Here is a 16,855-nt window from a genome sequence, read left to right on the forward strand (position 1 = left end):
TTATTAAAGGGACACTTAAACCAATTTTTTTTCTTTCATGATTCAGATAGAGCAAGCGATTTTAAGCAACTTTCTAATTTACTCCTATTATCAATTTTTCTTTGTTCTTTTGGAATATTTATTTAAAAAGCAGGAATTTAAAGCTTAGAAGCCAGTCCATTTTAGGTTCACCCTGGATAGCGTTTGCTTGTTGGTGGCTACATTTAGCGACCAATAAGCAAGCATAACCCAGGTTCTGAACCAAAAATGGGACGGCTCCTAAGCTTTACATTCCTGCTTTTTAAATAAAAATAGAACGAAGAAAATGTGCTAATAGGAATAAATTAGAAAGTTGCTTAAAATTGCCTGCTCTATCTGAAGCATTAAAGAAACATTTGGGTTTAGTATCCCTTTAAGCCTCAGATGAAGGATGCATTTTGAAATGTATATACTTAAAAGGATATTAAACAGTAAATAGATGCTAAACATAATGATGTATTCAAAGCAAAAGTTAGCATTATAAATAATATGCAAATTTATTTTTTGCAATTATATATATATATATTTTTAAATATTGACGATATAAGTGTAAATGTTTTGTTTTTTATAACGTAATAGATGCAACCATGTTTAAATTTAAGTTTTGCCCTAATCTATCTCTCCTGCTGAGGATAAACAGGGACAAATATAAAACAAACAATGAAAAAGACTTGCAAACAAGACTGCGTGGAACCCCTGTTAGATTATTACTTTAACAATCTTATGTTCCACGCAGCCTTGTTTGAACAGTGTCTTTCATTGCCTGTTTTATATCTGTCAATAGTTGTCCTCAGCAGGAGAGATAGAAAAGGCGAAAACAAGTTCAAACATGGCAGCACACATTATTCTATAAAACCTCTGTGGAATTTAGAAAAATAATAATTTTCAGACTTAATTTACAAGAAAACAGGACAAAATAAATAATGAAAGTACACTGCAAAGTTTTTTTAAATACACATAATAAATTATTTTATATTACAATCTCATACTGTTTAATATCCCTTTAAGGACTTTCCATGATCAATTCTAATTAGCCTTAAAAGTTTGCCAATTAAATGAGCCAATAAATGTACCAGACTTTCCATATTTGGGGTGGGCAATTATCGTACCTCCAGATGTTATGGACTACATCTCCCGTGATGCTTTGGCAGCATTATGGCTGAAAGAGCATTATGGGAGATGCAGTTCATAACATCTGGAGGGCCTATAATTGCTCATTCCTTAGATCCATAAGCCTGTTTAATTAAAAGCTGTGATGACACATATATTCCTAGAAATATTCTGGCTGTTTGGCTTAAGAAACTAATAGATTTTTTTTCTTTTTTTCTTTTAAAAGGTGAGAATTAGGAGCTACCTCCTATTTTAATGACAAGAATTATTACACATGACTTGAACAGAATATTGTGTATTATATTTCTTAAAATCTGTAGATTTTCTTATCTCAAACAGATTCTCAGTACTTAAAAAGTACTCAAATGCATTGCAAACTCTTAAGGTTAATCCACTTTAACCCCTTGACTACTAAAGAGGGCTGCAGACTAGTGAATCTTTTTGCACATATAAAAAAAATCTTAGGGGTTAATGACAACCCTTTAGAAAAGCATATAAAATCATTTGTCCACAATCCTCTAAAAATCTTTATCATCTGATTAACTCTTGAAATATTAGAGTGCCAGAGACAGGGTTAAACCTCTGCATAACAATCAAATACCATGCCCTCTCTGGTAATCAAGGGGTTAATACCAGTGAGCCCAGGAGTTACATTCCCATCGTGTAATATCTTATATGAGCTGCATTTTTACAGTATTTTTTTTTTAATGTTCTGTGCCTATTTTGACAGCAACATTGACCAATTAGCATGATTTTTTCTTTCTTTCTTGCCAGTATGCATAATGTGTACTGGTGAATAATGTCTTAAAAAAACAAACATAAAAATAATCAATACCCCAATGCCATGCAGCATAATCGGGCTCCCATTATAAACAGTGTTGGCTTTTGTAGCATTAGAAACAATATGGTTCCTTTTGTGTTGTATGTTTCAAAGCCACGCTGGAGTGGTGCTCTGTTAATGAAGATTTTTGCTACGTCATGTACTGCATGGCCCACAAGGCTGCTAGGATAGGGGTCACTTTCCAGTGGCTTATTTATAAGCAGAGTCAAAAAGCTGCTTTAAAAATAACCCCACCCCCATCTTGCTTATCTTGCCAAAAAAACTCCTAGGGAAGCCATACACTGCTTATTTTGCTGGTTATTTTGCTCACATATCTTTAGATGATTCTTTTAGTCCAATATACAGAGCTATCCCTCAAAGCTCAAGAATCGCATCACATACCCCATTTCTCTTCAAAATCCACCTTAGAATTTCACCCCAAATAAATAAATGGCGCTCCTGAAAAACCCTTGCCATAGAATGTTGTCAATATATAGTCTGCAGCTTTGAAATCCCAGATTTGGTTTCATTCTGTGCCTTGTGTCCATATTTCTTTCTTGAATTTCTTTCTTTCTTTTTTACTTTTTCTTAACACCTATTTGTTTTTATTTTTTTATTTTTTTCTGATGATTTTATTTTTCAGGTCCTCTGCCAAACGCATGTGAAGTGACTATTGTCATAGAACTGATTATTGGCGTGTTGGATCCAAGTAATTGATTTTTTTCATTGTAATGAACAGGCCCTGGAAGATTTTAAGCTTCAGGAGGTGATTTCTCAGAAAGCACAGCATCGATCCGCTCATCTTCAATAACTACTGCAAACAAGGAAAAACACGGGTGAAACAGTGACACAGATGAAGAACTCAAGGTTTCATTTTTCTACTATCCTAAACTCACAAACTGTCAAAGAACCCTATGGTGAACTATCCGATCCGCGTTTTACCTTATGGATCTGATTAATTAAAGGGACATAGAATCCAAAATTAAACCTTCCTGATTCAGTGTGAGCAAATAATTAAAAAATAAATCCAATTTACTTATTTTTGACATTAACCCCTTATCTTGAAATCCTTTGTTAAACTTACCTGCTTGCTCTAAGAGCATACTGACGTAGACTTAGGTGCGTGCACATAACTTTGGGACTATATGAATAAAAAATGTTTTTGCAAATACTACTGCTTACCATATAGTGCTCAAGACACATCTACACTCCTCAGTTTACCTAAGTATGCTCTCACGAAAAAAGTGAAGTTTAAACTTATGTTAACTAGAGAGATTTTTTTTTTAAATGTTCTGTCTCTGTCTGAATCATAAAAGTTTAATTTTGGCTTCCATGTTCTTTTAAAGGGACATTAATCACCTTGTCTTGCTATAGAATACCATATCAGCCATGTGTAAACATTTTAAATACAAATTAACATCTTGCAAGATGCAGTTGTTTTTGCAGTAGTCAAACTCCAATCCAGAGTTGTTACTAGAGGAAACAAGGCTATCCACTATTACTATGTTAGCAAAAAAGAGATTTGTTTTACAGTTTATCTGATCATCTCTGCTGAGGTCTATTAAGGACAGATATGTAGCAGGGTTAGGCTTGAGAAGTCTGCAGTGTGCACTCTGATTTCTGAGAGTTAAAGGCCACTAAAGTAAAAAAAATATGTTTTAATCCATTAGAGCAAAGCTCGACAAACCACTGGTTCCTGGTATTTTACCCATGGCTCCTAACTGTTTGGGTTATTCTCCATATATCTATATTCAAATACCACTGCCTAGCTCTTAAGAGTAGGTCTGGTTCCTTAATATTTTTACTGGCTCCTAAATTTTAAACAGATTTGTCGACCCCTGCATTAATTAGAGCATGTCATTTAAAGGCTATCAACCCTACAGTACTGTGTGTTTTACCCCTTCAAATGGCTTAAACACACAGTAGAAATACTGCTCGGCACTGCTAGTCCTGCACAGAAAATGCTGCTGATCCAATCTGCAGCGATAGTCACATGACTCAGATGTGGAACTAGTGGTGCTGATTAGATTAGAGAATGTAATTTTTATTATAAAATGCCACCTCAAACTTCAGTGAATAATTTCTGTTGGATAAAATATGTCATTTGATGAGGAGGTGCTATGTACAAACATTACTGTGGTACTCCCCCCTTCTATAAAAGTGTAAGCAGCCGTACATTTGCAAGATAGTCCCTTTTTAGGAACAATGAAAGTTTAATTTGACTTTGCTATTCCTTTAATTCTAAAAAAGTGCTATGTTGCCACCTTAAAGTTCATAATCCAATATAGTAACACAAATATATACTATACCTACGCGTTTCGCAGCTGTACACAGAGTGTGATTTTTTTTTATTCACACTGTTTTTTAAATAGCTTCATTTTAATTTTGTATCATTAACTCTTTTCCTCCTAGGGATAATGATTCCAAGGTGTTTAGAGGGAAAGATGAAAAGTGTATTATGATACACAACAAACACATAAAGGGACAGTCTACTTAAAAAGATAGGTAAATCCTTTATTACCCATTCCCCTGTTTTGCATAACCTAAACTGTTATATTAATACACTTTTTTCCTCTGTGATTAACTTGTTTCTAACCTCTGCAGACTGCCCCTTTATCTCAGTCCTTTTGACAGACATGCATTTTAGCCAATCAGTGCTGATTCATAAATAACTGCACGGGAGTGAGCACAATGTTATCTATATGACACTCATGAACTTGCAGTATCTAATTGTCAAAAACTGTGAAAATTCTCTGAAATAAGAGGCAGTTTAACATCTTAGAAATGAGCATAGGAGCCTAAGTAGGTTTAGCTTTCCATAAAGAATACCAAGAGAACAAAGCAAATTTGATGATATAAGTAATTTGGAAAGTAGCTTAAAATTGCATGCCCTATCTGGATCATGAAAGTCCCTTTAAATCCATTTTTATTAATAATTATTACAATTTCAAGTTATTCTTATTCTTTTCATTTTAAAGGAAAAGCTGCTGGCTATCTTTACCAAGGCTAAAATTCTGCTGCAGAATAGAGCAGGGTAAATAAAGAGAAACCTTTAAAATGAATAGAGGAACAAGCTTTCTTCCCAATTTAAGCAGGACCCACGGGACTACAGATAGACTGAGTAATGTACAACTCCTTTAAAGGACCATGATACCCAAATGTTGAAACACTTGAAAGTGATGCAGCATAGCTGTAAAAAGCTGACTAGAAAATATCCCCTGAACATCTCTATGTAAAAAAGAAAGATATTTTACCTCAAAAGTTCCTAAGTAGTCACCTCCCATTGTAAAGGACTTCTAAGCAACAAATCAGTATGTCTGTCCTGGGACAGCTAAGGGAGTGAGCTTTTGTGCACACTCATGTTATTTCCCTAGTCAGTTTAAGGAAGTTTACTATGAAATCTCATGAGAGTTAAGTGAAATCTCATGAGTTAACAGTAAAAGAGTTCATGACCTCAGCACTGTTGGTGCTGATTGGCTGCTGTTCATTTCTTCATTTTTTATTTTTTTTTACCTGCAGCTGGGCAGCAGCTGAGTATAACCTTTTACACAGAACTTACTCTGCTGAGCTGAGGAAATTGTGAGGTAAAATATCTTCCTTTTTTACATAGAGATGCTCAGGTGATATTTTCCTGTCAGCTTTTTACAGTTATACTGCATCAGTTTCAAGTGATTTAGCATATGAGTATTATGTCCTAGCGCTGCGGAATCTGTTGGCGCTCTACAAATAACCGATAATAATAAAATGTCCCTTTAAGTTCCTAACTGAAAGCATTTTTAAATGTAAATATAGTCCACTTCTTTTTAGGGAATTATCAAATTATTTGCACATCCTTCTACCTTATGCTGATGTATCCGGGTATTGTTCAGGAAATAAGGATCCTGGCATTACACAGTCTATCTGTATTCCCTGGGTGCTCATGGAATTGAGAAGGAAGCTTATTCCTCCATTAATTTTCAAGGTTTCTTTCTATTTGTTATGCTCTGTGGCGGATCAGAATTGTGGCCTTGGTAGGGGGAGTGAGAAGCTCTCCTTTGAACAGTTCTGTACGAATTACTTGAGATATAAATAATTATTAAAAAGACAGTAAAGTCAAAATTAACCATTCATGATTCAGATAGTGCATGCATTTTTAAACAACTTTCCAATTTACTTTTATTATCAAATTTGCTATGTACTCTTTGTATATTTTGTTGAAAAGCATACCTAGGTAGTCTAAGGAGCTGTAAAAGGGACACTAAACCCAAATTTTTTCTTTCGTGATTCAGATAGAGAATGACATTTTAAGCAACTTTCTAATTTACTCCTATTATCATTTTTTCTTCGTTCTCTTTGCTATCTTTATTTGAAAAAGAAAGCATCTAAGCTATTTTTTGGTTCAGACTTCTGGACAGCACTTTTTTATTGGTGGATGAATTTATCCACCAATCAGCAAGAACAACCCAGTGTGTTCACCATAAATGGGCCGGCATCTAAACTTACATTCTTGCATTTCAAATAAAGATACCAAGAGAATGAAGACAATTTAATAGGAGTCAATTAGAAAGTTGCTTAAAATTGCATACTCTATCTGAATCACAAAAGGAAAAATTTGGGTTCAGTGTCCTTTTAAAGGGACAGTCTAGTATAAATTAAACTTTCATTATTCAGATAGGACTTTAAATTTTAATCAACTTTCCAATTTACTTTTATCATCAAATTTGCTTTTTTCTCTTGGTATTCTTAGTTTAAAACTAAACATAGGTAGGCTCATATGCTAATTTCTAAGCCTTTGAGGGCTGCCTCTTATCACATGCTTTATAAATCTCTTTTCAACACAAAGAGACAGAAAGTAATCGTGGGCCATATAGATAACACTGTGTTCAGGCACAGGGGGTTATTTAAGATCTAGCACAAAACAATGCTAAATTTAAGACAATAGATAATAAACAGTCACAGTCATGTGATCAGGGGGCTGGAAGAAGGTTCCTAGATACAAGGTAATCATAGGTAAAAAGTATATTAATATAACTGTGTTGGTTATGCAAAACCGGGGAATGGGTAATTCTATCTTTTAAAACAATAACAATTCTATGGTAGACTGTCCCTTTAACTAATGGGAGCTAGCAGCCTTTTGTCATTTAAAGGGACATGAAATGCATTTTTTTTTCTTTAAAAGTTTACATACAATAACATTTTTAAAACAACTTTCCAATGTACTTCTATTATCAAATTTGCTTCATTCTCTTGAAATCCTTTGTTGAAAAGCATATCTAAGCTCAGAAGCTGCTGATTGGTGGCTGCACATAGATGCCTCATGTGACTGGCTCACCCATGTGCATTGCTACTTATTCAACAAAGGATATCTGAAGAATGAAGCCAATTAAATAATAGAAAAAAATTGGAATGTTGTTCAAAATTGTATTCTCCATCTGAATCATAAAAGAAAAATGTTGGGTTTCATGTCCCTTTAATAAAACAAATGTTCAAAAACAAAAATTGTCCAATGTGTTTTATAATTTTTTTTAATTTATTTTTTTTACTAAATATTGAATTATAAATTGATGTTGATCTATATTTTCTGTGATGCTCGTACAAACAAACAGCTTCAAGAAATACTTTTGAGGTCATTGGGTCAAAAATACCACTTCCACAGTGAATACAATTTACTGCAGTGATATTTTGTAACTATATCACCAGTTGGGGGTAAAGATTAGGGTTAGGTTAACCACTTAAAGGGACCCTAAACAGTAAGGCCTAGTTTACGAGCAGAGCGCAAAATTGCACTTTCACAAGCGTGATATTTGTGCTCCACTCATTAATAACAGCTCACCGCAAATGTGCGCTGGTATTACAAGTTAGGCGCAATGCGAACATGACCCCGCGCTCGCATTGCCTGGAAGCTTTGCGCTGATGAGAGCGTGCTTTCATAGGCTCCAATGGGAGCCTGGTTCTCATACCATGAGACTGTTTTGTGCAGTTATTTATAAACAAAATAAAGATGCTCATATTTTTATTTTATAATAGGATCTGTACACTTTATTTTGGGGGCAGTTGATGAACATTTTTTAATTAACCAGAGGGTCTACACTCTGGTTGATTGCACTTAGCACAAAGTGTTCCTGCTAAAGGCATTAACCAGCCACTTGTAATGGCTGCTTATTTAATGTGCGCCCGTAAATGCGCAATTTACCCCATTTACGGGAGCACGTTTAAAATAGCACTCCACTTGTTATCTAGCTCTAAAATCATTCTGTGCACATCCCTCTAATCAGAGGGTGCCACCATTTTGGAACCCAGGTTACACTACAGGCAAATGAAAGAGAGTTGCGCCACATATGCAAACAGGTTAGCACTGGAATGCAGTGAAAGCTAAATTTTAACATCATATTATAGGGAAGCAGGATAACTATATAGGGCTAGATAACAATCGCTATTTTTACTTGTGCCTGTTAATAGACACATTTGCCTGTTTATGGGCACAACGTTAAATAACCAGACATTACAAGTGGCTGGTTTATACTGCCACGAGTTTGCGGGAGCACTTTGCGCTAAACGCAATTAACCAGAGGTCAGACCTCTGGTTAATTAAAAATATGTCCCCCAATTGCCCCACAATAAAGTCTACAGTTCCTATTATAAAATAAAAAATACGTATGAGCAACTTTATTTTTAAAAAAAAAATAACTGCACAAAGCTGTTATAACGGGTTAAAGTGAGGGGTGTTCGAAAACAAACGGCACTGAAATTTTGCGCTCCACTCGTAATCTTGGCCTAAGTGTTTTATGTCTCTTTTTAGAAACACTGGTCAGGGCAACATAATGCTGCCAACATGTATATAGGGCTGTCAACCAGCTGGTATTTTACTGTAGAGAATAAGGGATAAATATAAAATAAATATCCTTGTAATGTGTTGGCATCTAATTTTAAAACATATAACCATTTAAAATCTTTCCTAGCAGCTTCAGTTTCTGACTTAATACGTATAATTATTGATGCTAATTTATACTAATTAACATGGACGATATTTTTGCCAGTGAAAGGTGACATCAATACATGTACGTCAGCAATAATGTTGCCTGTTACTCATTATTGCAACTATCGCTCTTCTGTTACAATTATTCTGCAAACGTCTGATAACATAAACAACCATCACAGTCAAGATAGGAACAGCACAACCAGGCAAAAAAGGAGCAACTCTGTTAGGGGCTCCACACCAAGTCATAAATACTAATACACAAGTCCAAAAGACAACAGCACTCACCACTTCCAAAGTATAAGATAATGCAGAATTTATTGAGACACCAAGGTGCACAAATAGAACAACGTTTTGGACCTCAGTCCTTTATCATGTCAGTACACATAATAAAAATACAATGTTCTTAAAAAGGGGTAGGTATCAAAGCCACACCTCCATTTTCACAACACACCTGTGTAGTAATATATTGAGGCTAAATACTAGTATTCATTAAAGAGAACCCATCCAGCTTATACATGTAACACATACAAAATAGAAATATACAAATACTACCCTCTCTAAGCAGTATACATCTACTACCTATACACAAATCCAATAAAATCAACAATTTTGTATTCAATGTTGATTTTATTGGATTTGTGTATAGGTAGTAGATGTTGTATATTGCTTAGAGAGGGTAGTATTTGTAATATTTCTATTTTGTATGTGTTACATGTATCAGCTGGATGGGTTCTCTTTAATGAATATTAGTATTTAGCCTCAATATATTACTACACAGGTGTGTTGTGAAAATGGGGGTGTGGCTTTAATACCTACCCCTATTTAAGAACATTGTATTTTCATTATGTGTACTGACATGATTAAGGACTGAGCTCCGAAACGTTGTTCCATTTGTGCACCTTGGTGTCTCTATAAATTCAGAAATATCTTATACTTCGGAAGTGGTGAGTACTGCTGTCTTTTGGACTTGTGTAACATAAACAACCATTTCAGATACAATTACTCTGCAAAAGTCTGATAGCAAACACTGCGCTTCCTATTAACATATTTAAATGTAGCACTTATTCCCAATTACAGTTGTATACCCAAAGTATCACAAGTTAATTTAAGACTGACCTTAGTTATGCGGAATGTAAATATTAGGCCTATGGACATGACGTTACTTGACGCCATCGCCAGCACATTGTTAAAAGGGAAAATGCATTCACATTCCAAGCTCTTATACTATTTCATATGAAAATAATGAAAGCATTTTTTTTTTCAAAATGAACAGATATTTTGTTCAAAACATGAGATATATCATAGCTTTAAGTGGCACTCATTTTTGTAAGCCCTTTCCCAATATACATCTATTAAAATGATTCCTCTTATTAAATGTATAATAATTTGTTAAAGGGATAGTCCTAGTCTAAGTTAAACTTTCATGATTCAGATAGAGCATGCAATTTTAGGCAACTTTCTAATCTACCATTATCAATTTTTCTTCATTCTCTTGTTATCTTTATTTCAAAGGGCAAGAATGTACGCTTAGGAGCCAGATCATTTTTGGTTAAGCACCTGGATAGTGCTTGCTGATTGGTGGCTACAATTACACACCAATCAGCAGGCGCTACCCAGGTTCTGAACCAAAAATTGGCCGGCTCCTAAGCTTACATTAAAATAAAGATACTAGGAGAACGAAGAAAAATTGATGGGAGTACATTAGAAAGTTACTTAAATCATGAAAGTTTAATTTTGACTAGACTATCCCTTTAATCCTATTTCAAGACTCCCATAGTACACGCATCCCACATCTGATACATGAATTAATTGCGTGCTTGAAACTTTATGGTTAAATGAAAATATCACTTCCTGTACAGTAAAATACAAAATGCATTGTAAAAAAAATAATAATAAAAAAAATCCTTAAGCCTAGCATTTTTTAAACACCACACATTACAGTAATGGTAATTATAGCTGAGAATTGATACATTGTCACGTAAAGATCACTTGTGATATTGTGATTTTAATACTCCTGAACATAGCTGTAAGCTATTCACTTCCAAATTAGTTTTAAGGCTGTTTCCACTGTTACAAAAGCAGTAATGCATTTGTATTGTTTTGATTCTGTCCATAACACCAAAATAATAATATAATTATTAACTTACGTCTTTTTTAGTGGGGGGGGGGGGGGGATAAATACAGGACATCAGCTCTATGACTATTAAATTGAATGTAATTTTTTGGGGTGGAGGGGAACAGATATATTCTGGATACCAGGTGTAGGCTTAATAAGCATTGGATGTTTGTATGAATGTTTGTGATTTTTAAAGGATGCTAAACCCACATTATTTTTCTTTCATGATTCTGATAGAGTATGCAATTTACGCAACTTTCGAATATACTCCTATTATCAATTTTTATTCGTTATCTTGTTATCTTTATTTAAAAAAGCAGAACTGTACAATTAGGAGCCGGAGGTAGCGCTTGCTGATTGGTGGCTACATTATCCATCAATCAGCAAAGTGCCACCCAGGTTCTGAACCAAAAATGGGCCGGCTCTTAAGCTTACAATTTTGCTTTTTCAAATAAAGATACAAAGAGAACGAAGAAAAATTGATAATAGGAGTAAATTAGAAAGGTTGTGTAAAATTGCTGCTCTATCTGAATCATGAAAGAATAAATTTGGGTTTATTATTCCTTTAAGATATGATTGAGTAGGCTATTTATAAGACTCTAGATCTTTGATTATCATCTCTTTTGAGGTGTATATTGTGTAGAGATATTTGCATCCCATGGTATACAATTATTAACATCAAAAGCAGGTCTTTATACATAAGTAATATAGAAACCCAAATGTGTATGTGGTTATATATAGGATACATGATCTATGATTATTATCCCCAAATCAAGACCAATAAACTTTGTGAAAATGCATTTATGGGAGGGGTCTCACCTCTCTTGCTACGTCCAATCTGCCCGAGTTTAGGAGGTCTCTTGCCGCCCCCCTGCCCCGAGCTTCCGTAGAAGTTCCCGGTGTCCTGGAGGCGGCAGGTGAGTGGGATCTGTCCTGAGATATCTCCCCCTCCGTCTGCATAATGCCCCCGCTGCTCAGCCTCACTGAATGGCAGCACCTCGGACATGGTGGACACTGGGAACCCCCGGACAAAGACACGTGAGGACACCGAGCACAGCCCACTCCGGAGGGACGCTGCTCACACACCGCAGGCGGGCGGAGACACCGGATCACATCCTCCAGCTGGGGAGCGGGGCGGGGGAGAGACCTGTGGGTTGAAGAAGGTAGAAAGAAAATGAGAAATGGTCAATAAGAGGTGAAATCAATTAAAAAGGATTACGTTGAGGGACAAAATAACAGCTGAAAGAGAACAAGACTAAAATCAGCGAGAGACCTCATTGTTGGTAAAACAGGGAAATGATAAAAATGTGGGTAAGAGAGAATAAGAGAAACTTGTGGCTGGGGTGAGGTTAGACATTTGGAATAAGACTACATGAAGACGAGGCCTGAAGGGTAGTAAAAGAGAAACTAGAGGGTTGAGAATGAGAAGGGTTTATGCTGAAGAAAAAAGACCCTAAGAGGAAAGAAAAACAGATCTGTAAAATGTAATAAGAATGTAGGTTCAGTGGTAGAAAGCAGTAGGAAGCACATTCATTTGTGAAGTGAGGGTGATATTAGAGGTTAAAAAAGTCTACCTAAAAAAGGAACAATAATGTGGGGTTAAAGGAGCAGAGAAGTGGAGACTGGTAGAGACCAAGAACAATGTGAGACAGAGACAGGTAGAGACCAAGAAAAAGGTGAGACAGAGACAGGTAGAGACCAAGAACAAGATGAAAAAAAGACAGGTAGAGACCAAGAAAAAGGTGAGATAGAGACAGGAAGAGACCAAGGACAAGGGGCGATAGAGACAGGTAGAGGCCAAGAACAATGTCAGACAGAGACAGGTAGAGACCAAGAAAAAGGTGAGACAGAGACAGGTACAGACTAATAACAAGATAAGACAAAGACAGCTAGAGACCAAGGACAATGTGAGACAGAGACAGGTAAAGGCCAAGGACAAGGTGAGACAGAGACAGTTAGAGACTAAGGACAAGGTGAGACAGAGACAGGTAGAGACTAAGGACAAGGTGAGACAGAGACAGGTAGAGACTAAAGACAAGGTGAGACAGAGACAGGAAGAGACTAAGAACAAGGTAAGACAGAGACAGGTAGAGACTAAAGACAAGGTAAGACAGAGACAGGAAGAGACTAGGGACAAGGTAAGACAGAGACAGGTAGAGACTAAGGACAAGGTGAGACAGAGACAGACTAGAGACTAAAGACAAGGAAAGACAGAGACAGGTAGAGGCTAAGGACAAGGTAAGACAGAGACAGGTAGAGACTAAAGACAATATAAGACAGAGACAGGTAGAGACTTAAGACAAGGTGAGACCGAGACAGGTAGAAACTAAAGACAAGGTGAGACCGAGACAGGTAGAAACTAAAGACAAGGTGAGACAAAGACAGGTAGAAACTAAGGACAAGGTGAGACAGATACAGGTAGAGACTAAATACAAGGTAAGACAGAGACAGGTAGAGACTAAAGACAAGGTGAGACAGGTAGAGACTAAAGACAAAGTGAGACAGAGAAGGGAAGCAACTAAGGAAAAGGTGAGACAGAGACAGGTAGAGACTAAATACAAGGTAAGACAGAGACAGGTAGAGACTAAAGAGAAAGTAAGAGAGACAGGTATAGACTAAAGACAAGGTAAGACAGAGACAGGTAGAGACTAAGGACAAGGTAAGACAGAAACAGGTAGAGACTAAGGACAAGGTAAGACAGAGACAGGTAAAGACTAAAGACAAGGTAAGACAGAGACAGGTAGAGACTAAGGACAAGGTTAGAAAGAGACAGGTAGAGACTTAGGACAAGGTAAGACAGAGACAGGTAGAGACTAAGGATAAGATAAGCAGAGACAGGTAAGGACTAAAGACAAGGTAAGACAGAGACAGGTAGAGACTAAGGACAAGGTAAGACAGAGACAGGTAGAGACTAAAGACAAGGTAAGACAGAGACAGGTAGAGACTAAAGACAAGGTAAGACAGAGACAGGTAGAGACTAAGGATAAGATAAGCAGAGGCAGATAGAGACCAAGGACAAAACTTATATTGCAAAACTAAGAAGGGAACTGAAAGGGAGGTTTCGGGAGAAAAACAGTGAAACATCTACTGGAGAGGAGAGTGGAGGAAACTACCTTTCTGGGAAGGGATGAAACTTAGGGAGTTGAAGAGAGCAGTATACACTGACAGGAGCAATACCTAGATAATCAGTTATTTCTTGAGAAAAAAAGAGCGTTCCTGGGGGAAATAGTGGTCATAGAAGTTAAGAAAAGGGAAAGAACAAAGAGAAAAAAAGAAAAATAAAGTTTGATAATAGGAATATTATGGATGACTAATATGAGGAAATGAAAGAAGTCACCAGTTATGCAATATAGTAGAACAAAGTGTTTTAGGTGGGAGGAGGGTGGTGCTGTTGGTAAGTGTGAGGGAGCTATGCTGTTTATAGAAGGTGGTATTTAAAAAGAGAAGATGCTTTGGGCAATGGAAAAGATGTTTGTAGCAGGAGAAATCTGCATTTTAGCAATAGAGGGTGGGTCTGCAATGAGATAGGGGAGAGTACCCCTTGTGCCAGGTGGGACACGGAATTTAGAAGCTCTCCCTGAAATAATGGGCTGTGCTTCTGATAAGAGATGGAATAATGGGAATGGTTCTAGCAGTGAATAGGCTACTTCTACACAAAGAAACAGATAAACAATTCTCATGGAGATACAAAAAGATAAGGGAGAGGTGTCTCTAATAGGAGAGGTGACATAAAAAGGTCTATAGCAGGAGAGGGAAAAAGATTAAGCCTCTGACAAGAGAAAGGGAGAACAAGATTGCTTTTGAGGAATGTGAGGTAGAGGATGGAGACAGTTGTCACAGAGAGAGATGGCAGCAAGAAGGTGTGTTTTGTTGACCAGAAGGAGGGTATTTTGGGCAGAATTTCATTAGAGGGAATGGGTCCCTGGTGGGAGAAGGAAAGACAAGGGATTTTGGCAAAAACAGAAAAGGGGCTGGAATGTTCCTGTTAGAAATAGGATGAAAAAGAGGCAAAAGGGAGAGGGAATTGCTCAGATATGTGATAGGGATCAAGGATGGAGAGAATGAGATTAGGGTACTAATGAAAATGCAGAGGGAATTTATAATCTTTAAGATAAAAATACAGGAGGAATCTGGTAGAGAAGATACAGCTGACAAGTGGTGGAATCCCTATATACAAGCTAAGGATGTATGTATTGACAGAAGAGCAGGCAGAGAGCGGGGATCTGTTTAACTAGAGATTTGAATGAACATAATAGAGAGAGATAGTGGTAACGTTACATGCAAGGGAAAGAAAACTGCGTAGAGATAAGGGCACATGCACACACAGATGTAGCTATACAGGCACTAACAAAAACAGACAAAAGAAAGACAACAGGGTGGATATGGCAGACAAATAGTTTTTCTGCTACAAAATGAGGCAGAAAAAATGACCTATCACAAGGTTAGTATGAAATAAATATAGAAGTTTCTAGAGTCCACAGGTGCAAGAAAAGTAAAAAAAAAAAGAGACAAAAAGGATATAGTAAAGTAGGCAGAGAGAAGAGAATGGGGGTGATATAGACCTACAAAAAGGGCATGGAATGCAGCAGATACAGAGGTGGGGCACAGCATAGGAGAGTATTTATGTTATAGGAACCACAGGAAGGCAGTGGGGTGCAGGAGATATGAAGACAGGTTTCCAATTAAAGACAGAGAAGACACGATATGAGATAAAAATGCAATAACACAAGGGACATGGGATACTGGGAGATCAGAGAGGGGAGTGGGGAGGGAATGGACAAATATTATGGGGTGCATGAGACACAGTAAAGGATACATGTTATGAGGCAAACAGAGAGGGAGATGAGGTGCAGGGGTCTAAGGGATGTGACTGGGTGATGGAGACCATCAGAAGCAAGGGATGAGAGCATAAGAAACTGACAAATAGGTTTATAAGGTGCAGATAGAGGATGATGCACAGAGAGGGGGTGTGGTGCAGGAGAAAAAGGGGGGATGGGTGCAACAGATAAATAGCAAAGGGAAGGGGTACAGGAGGCACAAAGAGGGGGGTGATTTGCTGGGACCACAAAGTGTGGGGGAGCAAGAGAAGGAGAAAATATGGGGGGACGGGCATAAAGATAAAATGTAGCTCGGGAGACAAAGGGTGAGAGATGATAAGGAGACAAAGGGTGAGAGGGGATAAGGAGACAAAGGGTGAGAGGTGAGATAAGGAGACAAACAGGAACCTACAGAGCAGGGAAACCTTTGCTTGAGAAGCTGATCAGGGAACGTAGAGATCCTGTAGAATGGAAGGAGGAGGCAGCAGCAGCTCCCAGAGACCAGCAGGGAGGTGGCACAGAAATGAGAGGGCAGAGAAGGAGACGGACTGAGGGCAAGGAGATAACGGAGAGAAGAGGCTGCAAGGATGAAGAGAAGAAAAAAAAGGAAATATTTGCAGAGAACAAGGAATGAAAAGAAATAAAAAGGGCATTGCAGTAAAATAGAGGAGTGGGGTAATGGATGGAAGGAGGGAATGGGTTAATCAGCTGGGGGGGATGAGATATAAAGCAAATACCTGAGGGCCACAAAGACACCTGCTGCACACAGACAGGAGAGAGGCAGAATACAGAGTGAGCAGAGAGAAGGGGAGGGGAGAGGAGAGGAGGAGGTGTGTGTTTATGTGTGACAGGGATGAGGTATGTGTGTGAGAGAGGTTGTGTTTGTGTGGGAGAGAGATGGGAGGGAGATGTGTGAGAGAGAGAGGGGGGGAGTGCAGGAGGGAGGGCAGAGAGAGGGAAATAAAATACAGGGAGAGAGGGGCAGGAACAGGTGAGAGGGTGACAAAGAGCAAGGG

General features: G+C 37.5%; 1 protein-coding gene across 2 annotated transcripts; it reads right to left on the bottom strand.

Moving 5' to 3' along the window:
• Window positions 1–304: 304 nt before the first annotated feature.
• Window positions 305–16,613, bottom strand: CAMK2N1 (calcium/calmodulin dependent protein kinase II inhibitor 1). Of its 2 annotated transcripts, none has more exons than XM_053690311.1 (3): window positions 16,577–16,613; window positions 11,842–12,169; window positions 305–2,762 (listed from the first exon to the last, which is right to left on the bottom strand). In XM_053690311.1, the coding sequence occupies exons 2-3, from the start codon at window positions 12,026–12,028 to the stop codon at window positions 2,701–2,703; spliced, it is 249 nt and encodes an 82-aa protein (XP_053546286.1). In that variant the 5' UTR covers window positions 12,029–12,169; window positions 16,577–16,613; the 3' UTR covers window positions 305–2,700. The 2 variants fall into 2 exon arrangements, with proteins under 2 accessions (XP_053546286.1, XP_053546285.1); XM_053690310.1 differs by lacking the exon at window positions 16,577–16,613 and adding an exon at window positions 16,252–16,379.
• Window positions 16,614–16,855: the final 242 nt, after the last annotated feature.

Source organism: Bombina bombina, chromosome 8 (assembly GCF_027579735.1).
Source record: "Bombina bombina isolate aBomBom1 chromosome 8, aBomBom1.pri, whole genome shotgun sequence".
Taxonomy (NCBI): Eukaryota; Metazoa; Chordata; class Amphibia; order Anura; family Bombinatoridae; genus Bombina; species Bombina bombina.